Source organism: Trematomus bernacchii, unplaced genomic scaffold, assembly GCF_902827165.1.
Source record: "Trematomus bernacchii unplaced genomic scaffold, fTreBer1.1, whole genome shotgun sequence".
Taxonomy (NCBI): domain Eukaryota; kingdom Metazoa; phylum Chordata; class Actinopteri; order Perciformes; family Nototheniidae; genus Trematomus; species Trematomus bernacchii.
The window spans coordinates 1-21,752 of record NW_022987775.1 but is presented as its reverse complement, the minus strand read 5'-3'; the positions used below and the strand labels follow the sequence as shown (position 1 = coordinate 21,752).

The window sequence follows — 21,752 nt, the reverse complement described above, 5'->3', positions numbered from 1 at the left end:
GTGATTGAGACGAGTCGGTTCCCCCTGCAGGAGGGGAGGGTGAACTGCACCATGATGATAAGACTTAATAATGTGAAGTGTGTTTCTCTTCAGGTGAAGTGTGCGTGCGTGCGTGCGTGCGTGCGTGCGTGCGTGCGTGCGTGTGTGTGTTTGCGTTAGTGTGTGTTGATGAGTACATGATTAGATGCAGCTGTGGAAGCTCCTGAATCAAATCCCATGGATCTTCACTCATGGACGAGTTTGCGTTGGAGCGTTACTTCGATGACTCTATTGCAAAAGTGAGTACAGACTAAAAAGAGTCAAGTTTAAAATGTCTGCAATACTCTGAGTTTGTTTCACCTCAAATGTGGGGGTTGATTTTGGGAAGTTTTTGCACGTGCTCTGCTATAGGGTCTAAAGAGGTTATGTTGTAAATTCTGTAAAACCCCCTTCAGGAAAATGTGTTTCCTTTATGGTATTGGGGTATATAAATAAATGAAATATGCGTGTTTGATTGGCTATACTGCTGCTTTCACCTGCTAAAGGTTTATTTAACATCAAATTGTTCAGGTAATCAGTGAACACCTGTTGAGTTTGAGTACATTGAAACGGAAGTGACTTTTCATTTAGATCTAACAAGAGGAGTTTTTATAATTTAAGTTGCACAAATAATCAGTAAAGACAATAATTGAATAGTGTTTCAGTGATTTGTTGCCAACAAAAGTTTTTCAATTTCACACATCACCTTTTAATACAGTACTTAATCTGATTTGAAAGTTTATTAAATTGAAGATGCACAATTTCATCAAAACAATCTGAGCAAACTAAGCTAATATGAGCTATATATATATATATATATATATATATATATATATAAATAAAAACTTGAATTTTCACCTTTAAAAGCACATTAAAAAAAATCCTCTCTGACTGTCACTCAAGTTTCTGTACGACTCTAACTTTTCACGTCACAAATAAAGACAATTCAATCAGGAGAGACGGTTTGGATAAGAATACATATTTATAGCCAGGAGTACACAAATGAATGTGATGGAGTTTTGGCGATTAGGCCCCGTTGTGCAGGAGTATCATTCGGGAGGGGAGAACCGATCCCATGAAACCCCCCGGGGTCTAGACCCTGGTGGTGGTGAATGGATAGTTGGGGTCGGTCTGAAGGGGAGTGGCTTAGCTTAACCCTGGTGGTGGTGAATGGATAGTTGGGGTCGGTCTGAAGGGGAGGGGCTTAGCTTGACCCTGGTGGTGGTGAATGGATGGTTGGGTTTGGTCTGAAGGGGAGGGGCTTAGCTTGACCCTGGTGGTGGTGAATGGATGGTTGGGTTTGGTCTGAAGGGGAGGGGCTTAGCTTGACCCTGGACTCAGAGGGACAGGAGGTGAAAAGGGGTGGAGGAGGGTTGCGTCGAGTCACCTGAAATGACAGCTGTCAGAGGGGAGAGAGCTGATTTTAAAGGGTTAGCGGAGCGCTATGATAGGCTTGTGAGAATAGAGCGAAGTGATTGGTTAAGCTGGGGAGTGACGCCCCCGATCACTTATTGAGAGGAGAGAGAGTAGGAACATAGACATAGGAAATTAATGAGTAAAGATGATCTTCCTGGTTGAACTTGCGCTGAGCTTCATTTGGATTCTGAAATTCTTAGTTTCCAAGTTTAAATGTGACTATGCCAAAACTCCATAAATAAAAAAAGTGATGGACTTACATTTCCTCCACTAAAATAGCTTATCCTGCAATGTGAGAGCTGAGAAATTGTATTTACATTTTTAGAAGTTTACCTGAAAGCCCATCTGTGCAGGAGTGAAAAATGTCGTACAATTTTCTATTATTTTTGAACTGTTTATTTTCATTTTAAAAAGCATTTTACACAAGGAGGGACATTTTTTGCAGGATCGGTTACACAGGGACATTTTCCATAATGTTCTTTTGAAACTCAATTAAGTTAAAACAACCCTTTTCAACTAGCTAGACATCCAGGTATCTTTTAACACCGTTCCACCTTTTGATAAAGGAGTCCATTCTCATTTGTAGACTTGCCGTCATCTTTTCCATCGTGTAGACCTGTTGAAGTCTGTGCCTCCACTGAATAATTGTCGGAGGTTTTACGTAAATGTCGTACAATTTATATAAAATCACTTTCTGCAGGAGGACTTCCTCTTGGAGGATGATCTGGGCCTCGAGGGTCCGGACGCCTCCGCCCCCCTGCTGAAGGTGAAGCCAGCGGAGGATCTGGACCTCAGCTTCCTGCCAGATGAGCTCAGCACGCAGGACCCCAGTCATGCAAACATAAGTATGACGGCACGGGAACACATTTGTAGTTCAGGAATGAGTCCTAAAACCTGGGAAATGAGTTGGCATGTTAGCATTTTTGGTTAGATGTCAGAAATAAGGTCTGTGGTTAACACAAGCTGAAGAGATTTTACGATTTGTTCTATGACATGAAATACGTCAGTAAATACCCCATTGGTGAATAAAAAAAACGTGTCTGAATGAAACAACTAAACGTCATCACGCTCAACATTAGCCACCTTTAGCTTAGCGGTGGTGACGTCAAGTCATGTGACCGTGCTTTAGTTCCTTTATAGCCCAACATTAGCCACCTTTAGCTTAGCGGTGGTGAAGTCATGTGACCGTGCTGTAGTTCCTTTATAGTCCAACATTAGCCACCTTTAGCTTAGCGGTGGTGAAGTCATGTGACCGTGCTGTAGTTCCTTTATAGCCCAACATTAGCCACCTTTAGCTTAGCGGTGGTGAAGTCATGTGACCGTGCTGTAGTTCCTTTATAGCCCAACATTAGCCACCTTTAGCTTAGCGGTGGTGACGTGAAGTCATGTGACCGTGCTGTAGTTCCTTTATAGCCCAACATTAGCCACCTTTAGCTTAGCGGTGGTGAAGTCATGTGACCGTGCTGTAGTTCCTTTATAGCCCAACATTAGCCACCTTTAGCTTAGCGGTGGTGAAGTCATGTGACCGTGCTGTAGTTCCTTTATAGCCCAACATTAGCCACCTTTAGCTTAGCGGTGGTGAAGTCATGTGACCGTGCTGTAGTTCCTTTATAGCCCAACATTAGCCACCTTTAGCTTAGCGGTGGTGAAGTCATGTGACCGTGCTGTAGTAGTTCCTTTATAGCCCAACATTAGCTTTTAACTTCTGGAGATGGCATTTAAGTTTCATAAATCATAAAAGTGATGTTAATATGTGGAGATAATTCTGCTGAACCAAACGTTCAATTATCATAAAAAGCTTTTTTGCTGCAATAATCCAATAGAAAAATCCCACTGGCTTTTTGTTAGGGAACCAGTAACATTGATATCTGCCGACAAAAACAAGTCATCCCTGCAGCGCTCTGTATAGAGAACAGATAAACAATGTGTTTTTTTTAACTTTGAATTAAAGAAGCCCTGTTGTGTGTTTTGTTCCAGATGACAGTCAGACTTCAGCTCTGAATGTCTCTCGGGACAGTGGTGTCGGTTTGGACTTCAACTCCCAGGCTGCCACACTGGAAACACAAGAAAACCCCCAGCAGGAGGCGTCCGTTTCGGGGCTGGAGACCAGTGCTTTCTACCCCATGACCCCCATGACCCCAATGACCCCCATGACCCCTGTAACTGAGAACTCAGGAATCATCCCACAGCTACAGTAAGTCACTGATAACGAAGATCCAATTAGATTTAGATTGTATAGAAGTCTATGAGAGAATGAGCTGTTACCGTAAGTCACTGATGAACATAGGAACATAGTACTGATACTTTGACTGTACTAGTTACGGTTCTGAAGCGCATTCTCTCTTATATCCAGCAGGGGGCGACTCCAATCATATTGAGATTGTATAGAAGTCTATGAGAAAATGACCCTACTTCTCACTTGGTTTATTACCTCATTAAAACAGTTCCTGACAAGGTTATGGTCTCAATTGCTAGTTTCAGGTATTTTTCAATACAGAGTCACGTTAAGTGCTTTAAACCTTGCATTCTCTCTTATATCCAGCAGGGGGCGACTCCAATCATATTGAGATTGTATAGAAGTCTTTATATATACAGTCTATGAGGAAATGATACGACTTCTCACTTGGTTTATTACCTCATTAAACATTTTCCTGACAAGTGTGTGGTCTTAATCTTCAGTCTTCTTCTATTCAGAACCATGTTGTAATATATGTTCCCATTTAAATTCAAATTTGATGACAAAGACGTAGGTTTTATGACTCGGCTACCATGTGATTTGGCTTTGCTCCCACAAGGTTTTTCGGTCTGCACATTTTTAGTGTTATTTTCTAATTGAATGTGTTTTAAATTCATGAAAGTAGAACTAGGTTGGGATCAGCCATCCTGTTTCTCTACCGGTTCCACACAAACAAGATGGCGACTGTTCAAAACCAGGATGGCGACAGACAAAAGAGAAACTAATGGCTTTTTAACCTTGTTTTTATTGCCATTGCAGGAAAAGTCTGATTCGGTTTTGGTCTGTACAAACGGTTTCTACTTTCAAGTTTTAAGTGTTCTGCTGCCTTCAGATCGAGTGACATGCTGGTGTCTCCGTGTGTCTGCAGGAACATCGTCTCCACAGTCAACCTGTGCTGTCCTCTGGATCTCAAGTTCATCGCCCTGCAAGCCAGAAATGCAGAGTACAACCCAAAGGTACCGTCAGATTTTACAATATCTTTTTTAACCAACGCATCTAGAAGAGATATCTACAGAAACATTGTAAGCTAAAAAACACCTCACACTAACCAAATGCCCTACAAACTAAACTAACATTGATTTCTTCAGTGTAAACATTGGTGTGAAATATAATGTTTTCTAGAAGTCCTGAGCAATGTTTGGCTATGTTCTCCTTTTGTCCTTTAATAATGTAACTGCTGTTCAGACAGTCTCACGGCATTACGTGTTATAGTCAAAAAATGAATCTCTTGATTCGTGTTCACCAACACCATTTCCCCCTTTTCCCCCTTTTCCTCCTTTTCCTCCTTTTCCTCCTTTTCCTCCTTTTCCTCGTGTCACACAGAACGATTTTAGAAGCAATGTATTTTTATTGGTAGTGTGTTTCGTGCCTGCACCAAATAATAACAAATTAGAAGGAATAAAAGATTTAGCTCTGAGCCATTTCTTTTCCTCACTGACGGCAAGAAAAGTCCGACATTATAACATTTAAAATAAAAATAAAAACAATTATGATGGCTTGATATTGAGTAAGAACATGTTTTTATGAACCACAGCTTCTGGTCTTCCAAGACCCGACTGGACAAAAAGACGTGTTGCCGGCACGAAACATACTACCAATAGAAATACATTGCTTTTCAAATGGTTCTGTGACACGAATCATTTCCTGACTACAACACGAAATGCCGTGAGACTGCGTTGGTTCAGAACATAAAACTATCATTTGTTGATATATTAGCGCTTAGACATGGTTAGCTCAAAGTTAGCTTTAAAGTACTTTACAGTGATAAGTCAGTACAGTATACACAGAGGTGGGAAGTAATGGAGTACAAATACTTTGTTACTGTACTTAAGTACATGTTTTCTGGTATCAGTACTTACTCCACTACTTATTTTTGTGACCACTTTTTACTTTGACTTCTTACATGTTGAACACAAATACCTGTACTTTCTACTTCTTACATGTTGAACCCAAATACCTGTACTTTCTACTTCTTACATGTTGAACCCAAATACCTGTACTTTCTACTTCTTACATGTTGAACACAAATACCTGTACTTTCTACTTCTTACATGTTGAACACAAATACCTGTACTTTCTACTTCTTACACATGTTGAACACAAATACCTGTATTTCTACTTCTTACATGTTGAACACAAATACCTGTACTTTCTACTTCTTACATGTTGAACACAAATACCTGTACTTTCTACTTCTTACATGTTGAACACAAATACCTGTACTTTCTACTTCTTACACTTTGAACACAAATACCTGTACTTTCTACTTCTTACATGTTGAACACAAAATACCTGTACTTTCTACTTCTTACATGTTGAACCCAAATACCTGTACTTTCTACTTCTCACATGTTGAACACAAATACCTGTACTTTCTACTTCTTACATGTTGAACACAAATACCTGTACTTTCTACTTCTCACATGTTGAACACAAATACCTGTACTTTCTACTTCTTATATGTTGAACACAAATACCTGTACTTTCTACTTCTTACATGTTGAACCCAAATACCTGTACTTTCTACTTCTACATGTTGAACCCAAATACCTGTACTTTCTACTTCTTACATGTTGAACACAAATACCTGTACTTTCTACTTCTTACATGTTGAACACAAATACCTGTACTTTCTACTTCTTACATGTTGAACACAAATACCTGTACTTTCTACTTCTTACATGTTGAACACAAATACCTGTACTTTCTACTTCTTACATGTTGAACACAAATACCTGTACTTTCTACTTCTTACATGTTGAACACAAATACCTGTACTTTCTACTTCTTACACTTTGAACACAAATACCTGTACTTTCTACTTCTTACATGTTGAACACAAATACCTGTACTTTCTACTTCTTACATGTTGAACCCAAATACCTGTACTTTCTACTTCTTACATGTTGAACACAAATACCTGTACTTTCTACTTCTTACATGTTGAACCCAAATACCTGTACTTTCTACTTCTCACATGTTGAACACAAATACCTGTACTTTCTACTTCTTACATGTTGAACACAAATACCTGTACTTTCTACTTCTTATATGTTGAACACAAATACCTGTACTTTCTACTTCTCACATGTTGAACACAAATACCTGTACTTTCTACTTCTTATATGTTGAACACAAATACCTGTACTTTCTACTTCTAACATGTTGAACACAAATACCTGTACTTTCTACTTCTTACATGTTGAACCCAAATACCTGTACTTTCTACTTCTCACATGTTGAACACAAATACCTGTACTTTCTACTTCTTACATGTTGAACACAAATACCTGTACTTTCTACTTCTTACATGTTGAACACAAATACCTGTACTTTCTACTTCTCACATGTTGAACACAAATACCTGTACTTTCTACTTCTTACATGTTGAACTCAAATACCTGTACTTTCTACTTCTTACATGTTGAACACAAATACCTGTACTTTCTACTTCTTACATGTTGAACACAAATACCTGTACTTTCTACTTCTTACATGTTGAACTCAAATACCTGTACTTTCTACTTCTTATATGTTGAACACAAATACCTGTACTTTCTACTTCTCACATGTTGAACACAAATACCTGTACTTTCTACTTCTTACATGTTGAACACAAATACCTGTACTTTCTACTTCTTACATGTTGAACACAATACCTGTACTTTCTACTTCTCACATGTTGAACTCAAATACCTGTACTTTCTACTTCTTACATGTTGAACACAAATACCTGTACTTTCTACTTCTCACATGTTGAACACAAATACCTGTACTTTCTACTTCTTACATGTTGAACACAAATACCTGTACTTTCTACTTCTCACATTTCCCAAACAGGCTGGTTCCTTTAGTTTGAATGTGTGTTTGGTGGCGTGATCATTATTATTTAGAGTCATTGCGTGCCTATTGATTTGAACACGATCCGTGTATCCATCATTTCCTGGTCTTCTCTAAAGAAGAGGGACCAATGAAAACGTTGTCATGTTGCCGTTGTTCAGCATGGAAACATTCATTAGCTAACAATGACATTATTGTTCTATTAATATAAAGGGAGGTCAGGTACTCTTTAAAACAGCTGCTAGTTATGGGTACTTTTTACTGAAGTACATTTCAAAGCCCTCTTTACTTTGACTTGAGTAAAGAAGTTTAGTCAGTACTTCTACTTTCACCAGAGTATTTTTAAACACGAGTATCTGTACTTCTACTTGAGGAAAGGATGTGTGTACTTTTGCCCTCTCTGAGTATACATCACTATACTGACTTATTACTGTAAAGTATTTCCAAGCTAAATGGTGGTGATGGTTGCTGTCATGTCTCCTCAGCATTGTTCAGATGTCATGTTTTGTTTCAGCGTTTTGCGGCGGTCATCATGAGGATCAGAGAGCCTCGAACCACCGCTCTGATCTTCAGCTCCGGGAAGATGGTCTGTACAGGAGCCAAGAGGTCTGTCTGGTTTTTAACTTTGATTTATTCTACTATTTCAACAATTACACAGTTTATACGTCCGTTTATACAAAATGAGTAGAAGGAGGGCAGAGAGTATAGTTTATACAGAGCCCATCCTGTTGGGAAGAAGAAGAGAATTAAACACTCACACAGATAAACACAATTCTATATGTACATATGTACACACATACATATGTACACACATACATGCACCCATTGCCAGGGTTAAAATAATAAAGTAAAACAAACAAATATTCCTACATGTTCAGATAACCAGTTTCATTTATCTTCCTGTGTGTCTGTTTACCTGTGTGTCTGTTTACCCGTGTGTCTGTTTACCCGTCTGTCTGTTTACCCGTGTGTCTGTTTACCCGTGTGTCTGTTTACCCGTGTGTCTGTTTACCCGTGTGTCTGTTTACCCGTGTGTCTGTTTACCCGTGTGTCTGTTTACCCGTGTGTCTGTTTACCCGTGTGTCTGTTTACCCGTGTGTCTGTTTACCCGTGTGTCTGTTTACCCGTGTGTCTGTTTACCTGTGTGTCTGTTTACCCGTGTGTCTGTTTACCCGTGTGTCTGTTTACCCGTGTGTCTGTTTACCCGTGTGTCTGTTTACCCGTGTGTCTGTTTACCCGTGTGTCTGTTTACCCGTGTGTCTGTTTACCCGTGTGTCTGTTTACCCGTGTGTCTGTTTACCCGTGTGTCTGTTTACCCGTGTGTCTCCAGGTAAAGGTGAGACCGTTTCTTTTTTTTAATGCCTCACCCTTGTGTTTGTGCAGTGAGGAGCACTCTCGTCTGGCAGCCAGGAAGTACGCCCGCGTGGTTCAGAAACTGGGTTTTCCCGCCCGCTTCACGGACTTTAAGATCCAGAACATGGTGGCCAGCTGTGACGTCTGTTTCCCCATCAGACTGGAGGGCCTGGTGCTGACTCACCAGCAGTTCAGCAGGTAGAGACACAGGTTAGCCTAGCTTAGCATACTCCCCACGCCCCTCTGAGAGACATCTGGTTACAAAGAACTCAATGGTGCTCTAGGAGGAGATTCAGGTGATAAGGTGGGGGGGGGGTTTCAGAATCCCTTTATACAGAGGGGACACATGTTGATGAAGAAGAGACATGAAGAAGAGGGGACACATGTTGATGAAGAGGAGACATGAAGAAGAGGGGACACATGTTGATGAAGAGGAGACATGAAGAAGAGGGGACACATGTTGATGAAGAGGAGACATGAAGAAGAGGGGACACGTGTTGATGAAGAAGAGACATGAAGAAGAGGGGACACGTGTTGATGTAGAAGAGACATGAAGAAGAGACATGAAGAAGAGGGGACACGTGTTGATGAAGAAGAGACATGAAGAAGAGGGGACACGTGTTGATGAAGAAGAGACATGAAGAAGAGGGGACACGTGTTGATGAAGAAGAGACATGAAGAAGAGGGGACACGTGTTGATGTAGAAGAGACATGAAGAAGAGGGGACACGTGTTGATGAAGAAGAGACATGAAGAAGAGGGGACACGTGTTGATGAAGAAGAGACATGAAGAAGAGGGGACACGTGTTGATGAAGAAGAGACATGAAGAAGAGGGGACACGTGTTGATGAAGAAGAGACATGAAGAAGAGGGGACACGTGTTGATGTAGAAGAGACATGAAGAAGAGGGGACACGTGTTGATGAAGAAGAGACATGAAGAAGAGGGGACACGTGTTGATGAAGAAGAGACATGAAGAAGAGGGGACACGTGTTGATGAAGAAGAGACATGAAGAAGAGGGGACACGTGTTGATGAAGAAGAGACATGAAGAAGAGGGGACACGTGTTGATGTAGAAGAGACATGAAGAAGAGGGGACACGTGTTGATGTAGAAGAGACATGAAGAAGAGGGGACACGTGTTGATGTAGAAGAGACATGAAGAAGAGGGGACACGTGTTGATGTAGAAGAGACATGAAGAAGAGGGGACACGTGTTGATGTAGAAGAGACATGAAGAAGAGGGGACACATGGTGATGAAGAAGAGACATGAAGAAGAGGGGACACATGGTGAACATCATGTGTGTAACTCGTGGCTCAATTCAAACGGGATCGAGCCCCGAGGAAGTGGTGTTGAAGCAGATTGTCATAGTGGCCAAATGGTGTTACTACAACTTATTAGATTGACGCAGGTATTTTCATATTCAAGAGGCAAGCTATTACCACAAGCCACTGAGATGTTTCACGCTTCCCCCTCAGAGAAGAGAAGAAGTTCTTTATTGATCCCAATTTGGGAAATGTTTGTGTTGCAGCAGAATACAAAGACGTGGGATTGTACAATAGTTTGGCTAGTAAGGTTTTGGCATTGGTTTTACCGCCTATCATCTGAAGGCAGCTTTAGCAAATAGTTAGCTTCTAGTTCCTGTTAGCAAGATTAGGGTTTACAGAAACTGGAAAACCTTTTTAATGAATTGTGAAATAGATTTTGAGGAAGGTTATTCTGATTATTAACATTATTTATAAAGCTTTATATCAAATGTTTCTGTCTCCACAGTTATGAACCAGAGCTGTTTCCAGGCCTCATCTACCGCATGGTGAAGCCTCGCATCGTGCTGCTCATATTCGTGTCCGGGAAAGTTGTTCTGACCGGTAACGAAACTCAAAACGTTTTATTATAGACAGAAGTTAAAGCAGAGGATCCAGTTCATTTCAAACAGTCATTTCATCCATTGCATACACTAACATACAAGTGGAGGTTTAAACATTACTTTTGACCAACTGTTTTATAATTACAAGGTTTTTGTGGTTTTAAGTGTTAGTAAAGAAGCAGTTTTTGCTAAATGCTAATTGCTCTCTTCAACTAAAATGTATTTCACATGCACTCAGTACTTGTTATAACCCAAATCTCTAAAAACGGGGGAACAACGGAGCTGATCCAGATTAGCGTCCGATATGACGTAATATCTGAAATGTGGACCCACGGCCCTATCAGAAACGTTGCTATCAGAAACAATGCCCGACTGTTTTGGACGTAATATGGTCGGTGTTTACATTAGCATGGCTAACACTCAGAGCTAACCTGTACTGGAGAGCATGTGTGTGAAGAAGCAGGAAATCAAAAGGAACTCACCTTGTGGTATAACCGGCAAGAGAGAAAGCCTTTGAGCTCCATACTGTTTCAGAGACAATCCTTGATCATCCATGATATGGAGTTTCATCACGGCAGCATTTAGTTTAGACAGTAGCTGCCGGGTCCCGCATGAGCTCAGACCCCTCCTCTTTAAAGCTTTATATCCCAAATCAGCACTTTAGAAACAGGAAGTGAAATAGAGGGATATGAGGCATGGCTAGAATGATCTGTTTGGTGTTTGGAGCAAAACACTTCATAGACATGTTTCTTATATATTTGTATATATCTAAAAATTGCATGATAGGTGACCTTTAATGATTGTACACAAATCTCATTATAGGAATCTTTTTCTTCACGATTTAGAGTTGCACGCTTGTAAAATAAAATCTAATTTTGTAATGTGATTTTTCTTTTTACTTAATGCAGATAATAATTAGGAGATTATTTCTTGTAATTAAATTCTTGATCATGACGGAATAGATATAAGTCTTTGGTAAATGCAGACAATTTGCACATACTGTTTTATAAAGAAAGTTATAATAATTGTTCATTATTAATTATTTACTTGTGATCATTTGCAGGAGCTAAACAACGAGAAGAGATCTACGATGCGTTTGAGAACATTTATCCGATCCTAAAAGGCTTCAGGAAACAGTGAGGCCAACCTCTGACGTCACTTCCAGTTTATTTATAAATAGATAATATATCATTATTGTATGTTTTTATTTTGCGGATGGTAAATGACTCGTGTTTTTTTTTGAGTCTCTGTTGAATCACCATCCTAAAAGAACGGAAATTACTTATAAAATGCTTTGTTATCTTTGCTCTGAATCAGACTCTCCTTATTGTACTGTTTTCATCCTTTATACTTTTTACTGGCCTGCATTTATTTAACATATTCAGATAATAATACATATTCAATTATGTATTTTTGATTTAAAATCCCAGCTATATGTACAGTACCTCATGGACGCGGGAAGGGGGGGTGCTGAGGGGGCTGCAGCACCCCCATCTGCGAGGCTCCACTAGCTACTAGTAGCATCTCTTTTATGAGCTGCGACATTGAAGGATCAAAACATTAATGCAGCAATAATTATATTACGATAGCATAACGCATGGTATTCAGAAATAAGCTGCTTAATGTATACTTATTTACTTTGGTTAAGTTATTTGTACTTAAGTAATTTATTTACAAACCTATTTATTTTAGGACTGGCAATACTTTATCGTGAACTTTTCTTAAAGCTTTGGTCTATGTGAAAATGTTATGAAAATAACCATTAAGTTAAGTCTTTATTGCAAGACTTTGACTTGGATCTGAGCCTTTTACAATGTGGTTTAACAACTATTTCTTGTATACTGTATACTGTATAATAATAATACGCTTTATTGGTGTAAGATGTGCAGCCCGAAGTGCTTCACATTGAAGAATTGACATCTTATAGTCACAAATAGACACAGAATACAGTTACCAGTAAAGGTAAATCTTAAGAGCTTATGTAAATATCCTTTTGATTCTTTTTATTTTAAACTTGCGCTTTTATATATTACATTTAAAGCAGTAGTTTCAGGTGACTCCGCCCACTCCTTCGTCACTTCATAAACGAACGTGTGAGCGTGTTATCTTTTTAAATTATTAGTTCTTTATTCGTTTTTAAAACAAAATATAATGAACGCAGCAGGTTTCCCGTGACTCCGCCCACTAATGTTACGTCACTTCGTAAACAAACCCGTCACGTGTTTAGAAGAAACCGGAAGTGGAGGTCTCATCGTTCTCTAATCAAAACAAAAACATCTCTGTGTCAGCTTATTTTTCAGCTCCTCTAAAGGTTTTATAAATATGACAGCGATACCACGGACAATATAACAGTCACACGTTATCAACATGGAGGGGTTGAAAAACGCTAAGTCACGCTGACTAGTTTTAAATCGAGCTTTTAATAGGTTAGTGTTAGCTTAGCATTAGCTTAGCAGTTAGCTCCTCTCCATGGCGTCCTCCTCTTCCTCCGCGGGGCTCCCTCCTCTCGGACCCGACCGATCTGCCTCCTCCTCCGGCTCTCACTCCGCTGGCAGGCCGCCTCTCCGTCCCCACCATCACCCCCTACACCCGGCCCACTCCTCCCCGGGATGTGTGCTCATGGTGGAGTCAGTGGACGATGCGGAGGGTCTGTATGTTGCCGTGGAGCGATGCCCGCTCTGCAGCACCTCGCGCCGCAGGCTGACCTGCGCGCGCTGCGTCCAGGCCGGAGACTTCGTGTACTTCGATGCGAGGAACACTGAGAGGTAAACAAAGAGGTTCTGATCAGTGGGGTAAAGTGAGATTGGGGCAGTAAACTAAACATTCAGAGTGATAGGGGAACACCAGAGGAATGTCAGCAGTAGAACATGAAGTACTCAAGTGTCGAAAATAGGTAACAGAGAGATGTTGAGGAATCATTTTAATACAGGAGCTCACTTTAAAGAGGGTACTGAGTGAGGGAGCACAGCTTAGGGCCCTGTTATATTTCCTAAGGGGTACTGGGGTTTTTCATAGGATTTGAGGTGCTTTTTGTTTTCATTTCATTTCATTGTGAAGGGATTTATAATGTAAACAATATGATGCAAGGAACACTGAGAGGTAAAGAAAGAGGTTCTGATCAGTGGTGTGAAGTGAGATTGGGGTCAGTGTGCACTAAAGTAAACATTAAGATTGGCAGGGAAGCGCCAGAGGAATGTCAGCAGTAGAACATGTAGTACTGACATGCGAGGAACACTGAGAGGTAAAGAAACAGGCTTATGATCAGTGTGCTCAGTGTGTTCATTTGAAGGAGTTGGGATTACAGGAGCTCACTTTAAAGAGGGTACTGAGGGAGGGTACTGAGTGTATTTCCTGAGGGGTACTGGGGTCTATCATAGGATTTGAGGTGCTATTGGTTGTTGTTTTTTTCCCATGTAATGTTATTGTGAAGGGATGATGCAATAACACTGAGAGGTAAAGAGAGAGGCACTGAAGTACTCCAGATTAAAGCCTTCAATATGTGGTAGAACTTTTAATTCCCTTAAGAGAAACAAATACGTCATTCATGTTAATAATTTGACCCGTTCCCAACAGTTTTTATGTCGAGATAAAGGTTTATTTTATGTTGGTGACAGAAAAATGACAAACCATCTGTGGTCTTCTGCGGTAAATGTTCTCCTTTTCTAACTCTGAGATGATGTCTATTGACAACACATTTGAAAAAGAAGAGTACACCTTGTGGTATGAAGTATGAATACAGTTGCCTTGAAAGGTGTAGCACAGATTTGGGTGATTATTTAATACCATATGCTTTATAACAAGTCAAACCGGGAGGACAAAAGTTGATAGGAAGACAACACGAGGGTTAATGAAGAAAGTCAAAATACATTTGAAATGGATCTCAAACTGTAACAGAGCAACTTCATCACCAGAGGATGAAGAGTCCCAGAAAGAAAGCAGCCGACGAACGCTTCCCATCAATTCTCAAACTGTCTAAACATTCCCACCATTACACCATCAAACCCTCCACTCTTTACTCTTTACACGCCCACACGCCCACTCGCACTCTCAGGTCAGCTGATCAGTTGCTCCTGAGGGTGCCAAAAACCAAGGTTGCAGTCGAATAGTCCCTTTAGCTCAGGAACCTTCCTCACGGAGTGAAATGACCCGGAGGTCCCTCAGTGGCAGCCATGATAAGAGCTGGTTCTCTAGATGAAAGGAAAGGAGGTTTCAAACTTCCTTTATAACCTCCTTTAGCTTAGGAACCACTGGACCTCCCTAACCGAAAGGAGAGGAGAAAATGCTGCCCCACAATGCCTTGCGGCCGCGGCATTTGCCGTCACACAACAGTCGGCCGTTCACGGAAACAACCGATTATGAACGAGAAATGATATCATGAAAGTTACGGTGCTTATTAAGCATTTTAAAAACGTATGTGGTAAGTTGCCAAAGTGCTTTGTTTTGAACGTTCATCAGTATTATAATCAAAAAGAGAAATATGAACGTTAGTTTTTACTGAAATGATCAAATAAAGTCAACATTTCACAGTCTTTACTGAGCTGTGTGGGGTTTGTTCAACTTTGAAAAGATGTTTGAATGGTGATATACACAGTGATAGATGTTAAGGACTAACGTTTATAATAAATACATTTGTATTGATTTGAAGATCTTTTCATACAATCATACGTATTGGGATCATTTGTATTAATGTGGACCGGAGGGAGAGGGTGATGAGCATAAGTTTCAAGCTGTTTCTTCCTAAATGGGACCTCTGTCCATTTATAGAAACCTTGATCTCATCAAATCTTAAATGAATGTTCATTGTTTTTCACATCGCTCTGAATCGAGTCACTGCAGTGCTTTTGGTGGAAGATAGAAGAGGGTGTAGGAGTCATTTAAGAATTGATTTAGTTAAAATAACAGCTTAAATATGTCATAAATACACGCTGAATTTAAAAAAGGATTATAAAATGAAAATGGCATTTTGACAATTTCAGCTTAAAGTTGATTATCCTGTCGGTTAATTCATTATCATCGTTTGGGATAGTTAGCATTAGCAGCTAACACTCTACTGTGGCTGTTTGAGGTCCTTTGTGATGTTTCTGTGCTGCTGGTTTCACGGTTGAGTCTATCCCTGTTGTCTCTCCATGGCTGCATCAGTCTGTGTGTGAGCTGCATCAGTCTGTGTGTGAGCTGCATCAGTCTGTGTGTGAGCTGCATCAGTCTGTGTGTGAGCTGCATCAGTCTGTGTGTGAGCTGCATCAGTCTGTGAGCTGCATCAGTCTGTGTGTGAGCTGCATCAGTCTGTGTGAGCTGCATCAGTCTGTGTGAGCTGCATCAGTCTGTGTGTGAGCTGCATCAGTCTGTGTGTGAGCTGCATCAGTCTGTGTGTGAGCTGCATCAGTCTGTGTGTGAGCTGCATCAGTCTGTGAGCTGCATCAGTCTGTGTGTGAGCTGCATCAGTCTGTGTGTGAGCTGCACCAGTCTGTGTGAGCTGCATCAGTCTGTGTGTGAGCTGCATCAGTCTGTGTGAGCTGCACCAGTCTGTGTGTGAGCTGCATCAGTCTGTGTGAGCTGCATCAGTCTGTGTGTGAGCTGCATCAGTCTGTGTGAGCTGCACCAGTCTGTGTGTGAGCTGCATCAGTCTGTGTGTGAGCTGCACCAGTCTGTGTGTGAGCTGCACCAGTCTGTGTGTGAGCTGCACCAGTCTGTGTGTGAGCTGCTGGTATTCTAGTGAAGCTGCTGTAGTTACTCAACCTGCAAACACCCCAAATAACCGTGTCCTCATAGGCTCCATGTCACAGATCAGCTTCCTGTGCATTGGGGACCACCAGGGGTCTCTGCAGTGCTTCCAGGGGTCTCTGCGGTGCTTCCAGGGGTCTCTGCGGTGCTTCCAGGGGTCTCTGCGGTGCTTCAGGGGTCTCTGAGGTGCTTCAGGGGTCTCTGCGGTGCTTCAGGGGTCTCTGCGGTGCTTCCAGGGGTCTCTGTGGTGCTTTCAGGGGTCTCTGTGGTGCTTCCAGGGGTCTCTGCGGTGCTTCAGGGGTCTCTGCGGTGCTTCAGGGGTCTCTGCGGTGCTTCCAGGGGTCTTTGTGGTGCTTCCAGGGGTCTCTGTGGTGCTTCCAGGGGTCTCTGGGTGCTTCCAGGGGTCTCTGGGTGCTTCCAGGGGTCTCTGTGGTGCTTCCAGGGGTCTCTGTGGTGCTTCCAGGGGTCTCTGGGTGCTTCCAGGGGTCTCTGTGGTGCTTCCAGGGGTCTCTGTGGTGCTTCCAGGGGTCAGGGGTCTCTGAGGTGCTTCCAGGGGTCAGGGGTCTCTGTGGTGCTTCCAGGGGTCTCTGTGGTCTCTGTGGTGCTTCAGGGGTCTCTGTGGTGCTTCAGGGGTCTCTGCGGTGCTTCAGGGGTCTCTGAGGTGCTTCCAGGGGTCCCTGTGGTGCTTCCAGGGGTCTCTGTGGTGCTTCCAGGGGTCAGGGGTCTCTGTGGTGCTTCCAGGGGTCAGGGGTCTCTGAGGTGCTTCCAGGGGTCTCTGTGGTGCTTCCAGGGGTCTCTGTGGTCTCTGTGGTGCTTCAGGGGTCTCTGTGGTGCTTCAGGGGTCTCTGTGGTGCTTCCAGGGGTCAGGGGTCTCTGTGGTGCTTCCAGGGGTCAGGGGTCTCTGAGGTGCTTCCAGGGGTCAGGGGTCTCTGTGGTGCTTCAGGGGTCTCTGTGGTGCTTCAGGGGTCTCTAATGATCATCTCACTGTTTGTTTGCAGATACATTGAGAAGTTGGAGCGACTGAAGAAGCTGAAGGAGGAAAAGCAGCAGCTTCAACAGAGGTAAACATGGCAACAAGAATAAGAGTGGACCAAATGAGGGTCTCAGTCAGTAGGGGCTTGGACTGGGAGCTGTAGGGTCCCCGGTTCAAGTCCCCGACCAGACCTAAAATATGGAGTGTGGACTTGGAGAGGTCCCAGTTCACCTCCTGCCCTGCCGTGGTGCCCTTGAGCAAGGCACCGGACACCCCCCTTCCGCCCCCACTCCCATTGCTCCCCGGGCGCTGTGCAATAGCTGCCCACTGCTCCTGGTGCTAGACTCCTGGTACTAGACTCCTGGTGCTAGACTCCTGGTGCTAGACTCCTGGTGCTAGACTCCTGGTGCTAGACTCCTGGTGCTAGACTCCTGGTGCTAGACTCCTGGTACTAGACTCCTGGTACTAGACTCCTGGTGCTAGACTCCTGGCTCTAGACTCCTGGTGCTAGACTCCTGGTACTAGACTCCTGGTGCTAGACTCCTGGCTCTAGACTCCTGGTGCTAGACTCCTGGTACTAGACTCCTAGTGCTAGACTCCTGGTTCTAGACTCCTGGTGCTAGACTCCTGGTGCTAGACTCCTGGTTCTAGACTCCTGGCTCTAGACTCCTGGTGCTAGACTCCTGGTACTAGACTCCTGGTTCTAGACTCCTGGTGCTAGACTCCTGGCTCTAGACTCCTGGTTCTAGACTCCTGGTGCTAGACTCCTGGCTCTAGACTCATGGTGCTAGACTCCTGGTGCTAGACTCCTGGTTCTAGACTCCTGGCTCTAGACTCCTGGTACTAGACTCCTGGCTCTAGACTCCTGGCTCTAGACTCCTGGTGCTAGACTCCTGGTGCTAGACTCCTGGTGCTAGACTCCTGGTGCTAGACTCCTGGTTCTAGACTCCTGGCTCTAGACTCCTGGCTCTAGACTCCTGGCTCTAGACTCCTGGCTCTAGACTCCTGGTGCTAGACTCCTGGTTCTAGACTCCTGGCTCTAGACTCCTGGTACTAGACTCCTGGCTCTAGACTCCTGGTGCTAGACTCCTGGTTCTAGACTCCTGGCTCTAGACTCCTGGTGCTAGACTCCTGGTACTAGACTCCTGGTTCTAGACTCCTGGTGCTAGACTCCTGGCTCTAGACTCCTGGTGCTAGACTCCTGGTTCTAGACTCCTGGTGATAGACTCCTGGTGATAGACTCCTGGTTCTAGACTCCTGGTGCTAGACTCCTGGTGCTAGACTCCTGGTACTAGACTCCTGGTTCTAGACTCCTGGTGCTAGACTCCTGGCTCTAGACTCCTGGTGCTAGACTCCTGGTTCTAGACTCCTGGTTCTAGACTCCTGGTGATAGACTCCTGGTTCTAGACTCCTGGTGCTAGACTCCTGGTGCTAGACTCCTGGCTCTAGACTCCTGGTTCTAGACTCCTGGTTCTAGACTCCTGGTACTAGACTCCTGGTGCTAGACTCCTGGTACTAGACTCCTGGTTCTAGACTCCTAGTACTAGACTCCTGGTACTAGACTCCTGGTGCTAGACTCCTGGTACTAGACTCCTGGTGCTAGACTCCTGGCTCTAGACTCCTGGTTCTAGACTCCTGGTGCTAGACTCCTGGTTCTAGACTCCTGGCTCTAGACTCCTGGTGCTAGACTCCTGGTACTAGACTCCTGGTTCTAGACTCCTGGTGCTAGACTCCTGGCTCTAGACTCCTGGTGCTAGACGCCTGGTTTCTAGACTCCTGGTTCTAGACTCCTGGTGATAGACTCCTGGTTAGACTCCTGGTGCTAGACTCCTGGTTCTAGACTCCTGGTTCTAGACTGCCTGGTGCTAGACTCTGGTGCTAGACCTCCTGGCTCTAGACTCCTGGTGCTAGACTCCTGGTACTAGACTCCTGGTCTAGACTCCTGGTGCTAGACTCCTGGCTCTAGACTCCTGGTGCTAGACTCCTGGTTCTAGACTCCTGGTTCTAGACTCCTGGTTCTAGACTCCTGGCTCTAGACTCCTGGCACTAGACTCCTGGCTCTAGACTCCTGGTACTAGACTCCTGGTGCTAGACTCCTGGTTCTAGACTCCTGGCTCTAGACTCCTGGCTCTAGACTCCTGGCTCTAGACTCCTGGTGCTAGACTCCTGGTGCTAGACTCCTAGTACTAGACTCCTGGTACTAGACTCCTGGCTCTAGACTCCTGGTGCTAGACTCCTGGTGCAGACTCCTAGTACTAGACTCCTGGTACTAGACTCCTGGTACTAGACTCCTGGTGCTAGACTCCTGGTGCTAGACTCCTGGCTCTAGACTCCTGGTGCTAGACTCCTGGTGCTAGACTCCTGGCTCTAGACTCCTGGTGCTAGACTCCTGGTGCTAGACTCCTGGTGCTAGACTCCTGGTGCTAGACTCCTGGCTCTAGACTCCTGGTGCTAGACTCCTGGTTCTAGACTCCTGGTTCTAGACTCCTGGTGCTAGACTCCTGGTTCTAGACTCCTGGTACTAGACTCCTGGCTCTAGACTCCTGGTGCTAGACTCCTGGTACTAGACTCCTGGTTCTAGACTCCTGGCTCTAGACTCCTGGTGCTAGACTCCTGGTGCTAGACTCCTGGTGCTAGACTCCTGGTGCTAGACTCCTGGTACTAGACTCCTGGTACTAGACTCCTGGCTCTAGACTCCTGGTGCTAGACTCCTGGCTCTAGACTCCTGGTTCTAGACTCCTGGCTCTAGACTCCTGGTGCTAGACTCCTGGTACTAGACTCCTGGTACTAGACTCCTGGTGCTAGACTCCTGGTGCTAGACTCCTGGCTCTAGACTCCTGGCGCTAAACTCCTGGCACTAGACTCCTGGTACTAGACTCCTGGTGCTAGACTCCTGGTTCTAGACTCCTGGTACTAGACTCCTGGTGCTAGACTCCTGGTGCTAGACTCCTGGTACTAGACTCCTGGCTCTAGACTCCTGGCACTAGACTCCTGGTTCTAGACTCCTGTGCTAGACTCCTGGTGCTAGACTCCTGGTACTAACTCCTGGCTCTAGACTCCTGGTGCTAGACTCCTGGTTCTAGACTCTGGTACTAGACTCCTGGCTCTAGACTCCTGGTGCTAGACTCCTGGTGCTAGACTCCTGGTGCTAGACTCCTGGTACTAGACTCCTGGTGCTAGACTCCTGGCGCTAGACTCCTGGTGCTAGACTCCTGGTGCTAGACTCCTGGTACTAGACTCCTGGTACTAGACTCCTGGCTCTAGACTCCTGGTGCTAGACTCCTGGCTCTAGACTCCTGGTTCTAGACTCCTGGCTCTAGACTCCTGGTGCTAGACTCCTGGTACTAGACTCCTGGTACTAGACTCCTGGTGCTAGACTCCTGGTGCTAGACTCCTGGCTCTAGACTCCTGGCGCTAAACTCCTGGCACTAGACTCCTGGTACTAGACTCCTGGTGCTAGACTCCTGGTTCTAGACTCCTGGTACTAGACTCCTGGTGCTAGACTCCTGGTGCTAGACTCCTGGTACTAGACTCCTGGCTCTAGACTCCTGGCACTAGACTCCTGGTTCTAGACTCCTGGTGCTAGACTCCTGGTGCTAGACTCCTGGTACTAGACTCCTGGCTCTAGACTCCTGGTGCTAGACTCCTGGTTCTAGACTCCTGGTACTAGACTCCTGGCTCTAGACTCCTGGTGCTAGACTCCTGGTGCTAGACTCCTGGTGCTAGACTCCTGGTACTAGACTCCTGGTGCTAGACTCCTGGCGCTAGACTCCTGGCGCTAGACTCCTGGTACTAGACTCCTGGCTCTAGACTCCTGGTGCTAGACTCCTGGTGCTAGACTCCTGGTTCTAGACTCCTGGTACTAGGATGGGTTAAATGCAGAGAACACATGTCCCTGTGTGCTCTGCATGTGAGACCATTAAAGGCTGACCAATCAATTGACTTGAATCCAACATAATCACAATGTTGGGAATTATATTATCTTAGCATCTCAAAAACTTGACACAAATTGTAAAAACGATATTAATTTCCCACACAATATATCGTGCCACTCTTGTTGTCATATTGCAATATTAACATCTCTATTTGTCCACTCCTCTCTCCTCCTCAGTGCCATCCAGAACATGGACAAGAACTGCAGGCGGATGAGATGGTGAGACCCAACTGGACTGTAACACCCTGCATGGCTCTGATGACTGTGGCTCTGATGAAGACTGTGGCTAACCATTGTCCAAAGTTTGAATTGATTTCACCACTAATACAAATCAAACACATTCTGTCTGGGACCTTTGATGTCTAGAGATGAGAGTAACACCTCGTTTATTTGCAC

The 21,752-nt window shown here is 44.1% G+C and overlaps 2 protein-coding genes across 5 annotated transcripts; both read left to right on the top strand.

Annotated features, from left to right (window-relative positions):
- The first annotated feature begins 134 nt into the window (after positions 1–134).
- Positions 135–12,033, top strand: tbpl2 (TATA box binding protein like 2). 4 transcript variants are annotated; one of them, XM_034148971.1, is made up of 9 exons: positions 135–278; positions 2,135–2,279; positions 3,412–3,628; positions 4,430–4,450; positions 4,539–4,626; positions 8,025–8,116; positions 8,894–9,061; positions 10,635–10,729; positions 11,792–12,033. In XM_034148971.1, exons 1-9 carry the CDS (start codon positions 231–233, stop codon positions 11,866–11,868), a joined length of 951 nt encoding a protein of 316 aa, XP_034004862.1. In that variant the 5' UTR covers positions 135–230; the 3' UTR covers positions 11,869–12,033. The 4 variants fall into 4 exon arrangements, 3 of the variants coding, with proteins under 3 accessions (XP_034004862.1, XP_034004860.1, XP_034004863.1); XR_004557342.1 differs by lacking the exon at positions 4,430–4,450 and having other exon boundaries at positions 4,503–4,626; positions 8,894–9,073; positions 11,792–11,806; XM_034148969.1 differs by lacking the exon at positions 4,430–4,450 and having other exon boundaries at positions 4,503–4,626.
- Positions 12,034–12,974: 941 nt separating this feature from the next.
- Positions 12,975–21,557, top strand: atg14 (autophagy related 14; the record flags this gene model as incomplete). The annotated part of the gene is given in 3 exon segments (XM_034148973.1): positions 12,975–13,493; positions 17,448–17,510; positions 21,534–21,557. Coding segments are annotated over 3 exon segments (383 nt in total), but the record flags the coding sequence as incomplete, so codon positions are not given.
- Between the last annotated feature and the right edge of the window lie 195 nt (positions 21,558–21,752).

What these genes read in the sequence shown, in the direction of transcription:
- tbpl2 (XM_034148969.1), top strand. Translation starts at nt 231, where the DNA reads ATGGACGAGTTTGCGTTGGAGCGTTACTTCGATGACTCTATTGCAAAA. An exon ending in CCCCAGTCATGCAAACATAA is followed by an intron (nt 2,280 to 3,411) that starts GTATGACGGCAC and finishes GTTTTGTTCCAG; the next exon opens with ATGACAGTCAGACTTCAGCT. An exon ending in GTCTGTACAGGAGCCAAGAG is followed by an intron (nt 8,117 to 8,893) that starts GTCTGTCTGGTT and finishes GTGTTTGTGCAG; the next exon opens with TGAGGAGCACTCTCGTCTGG.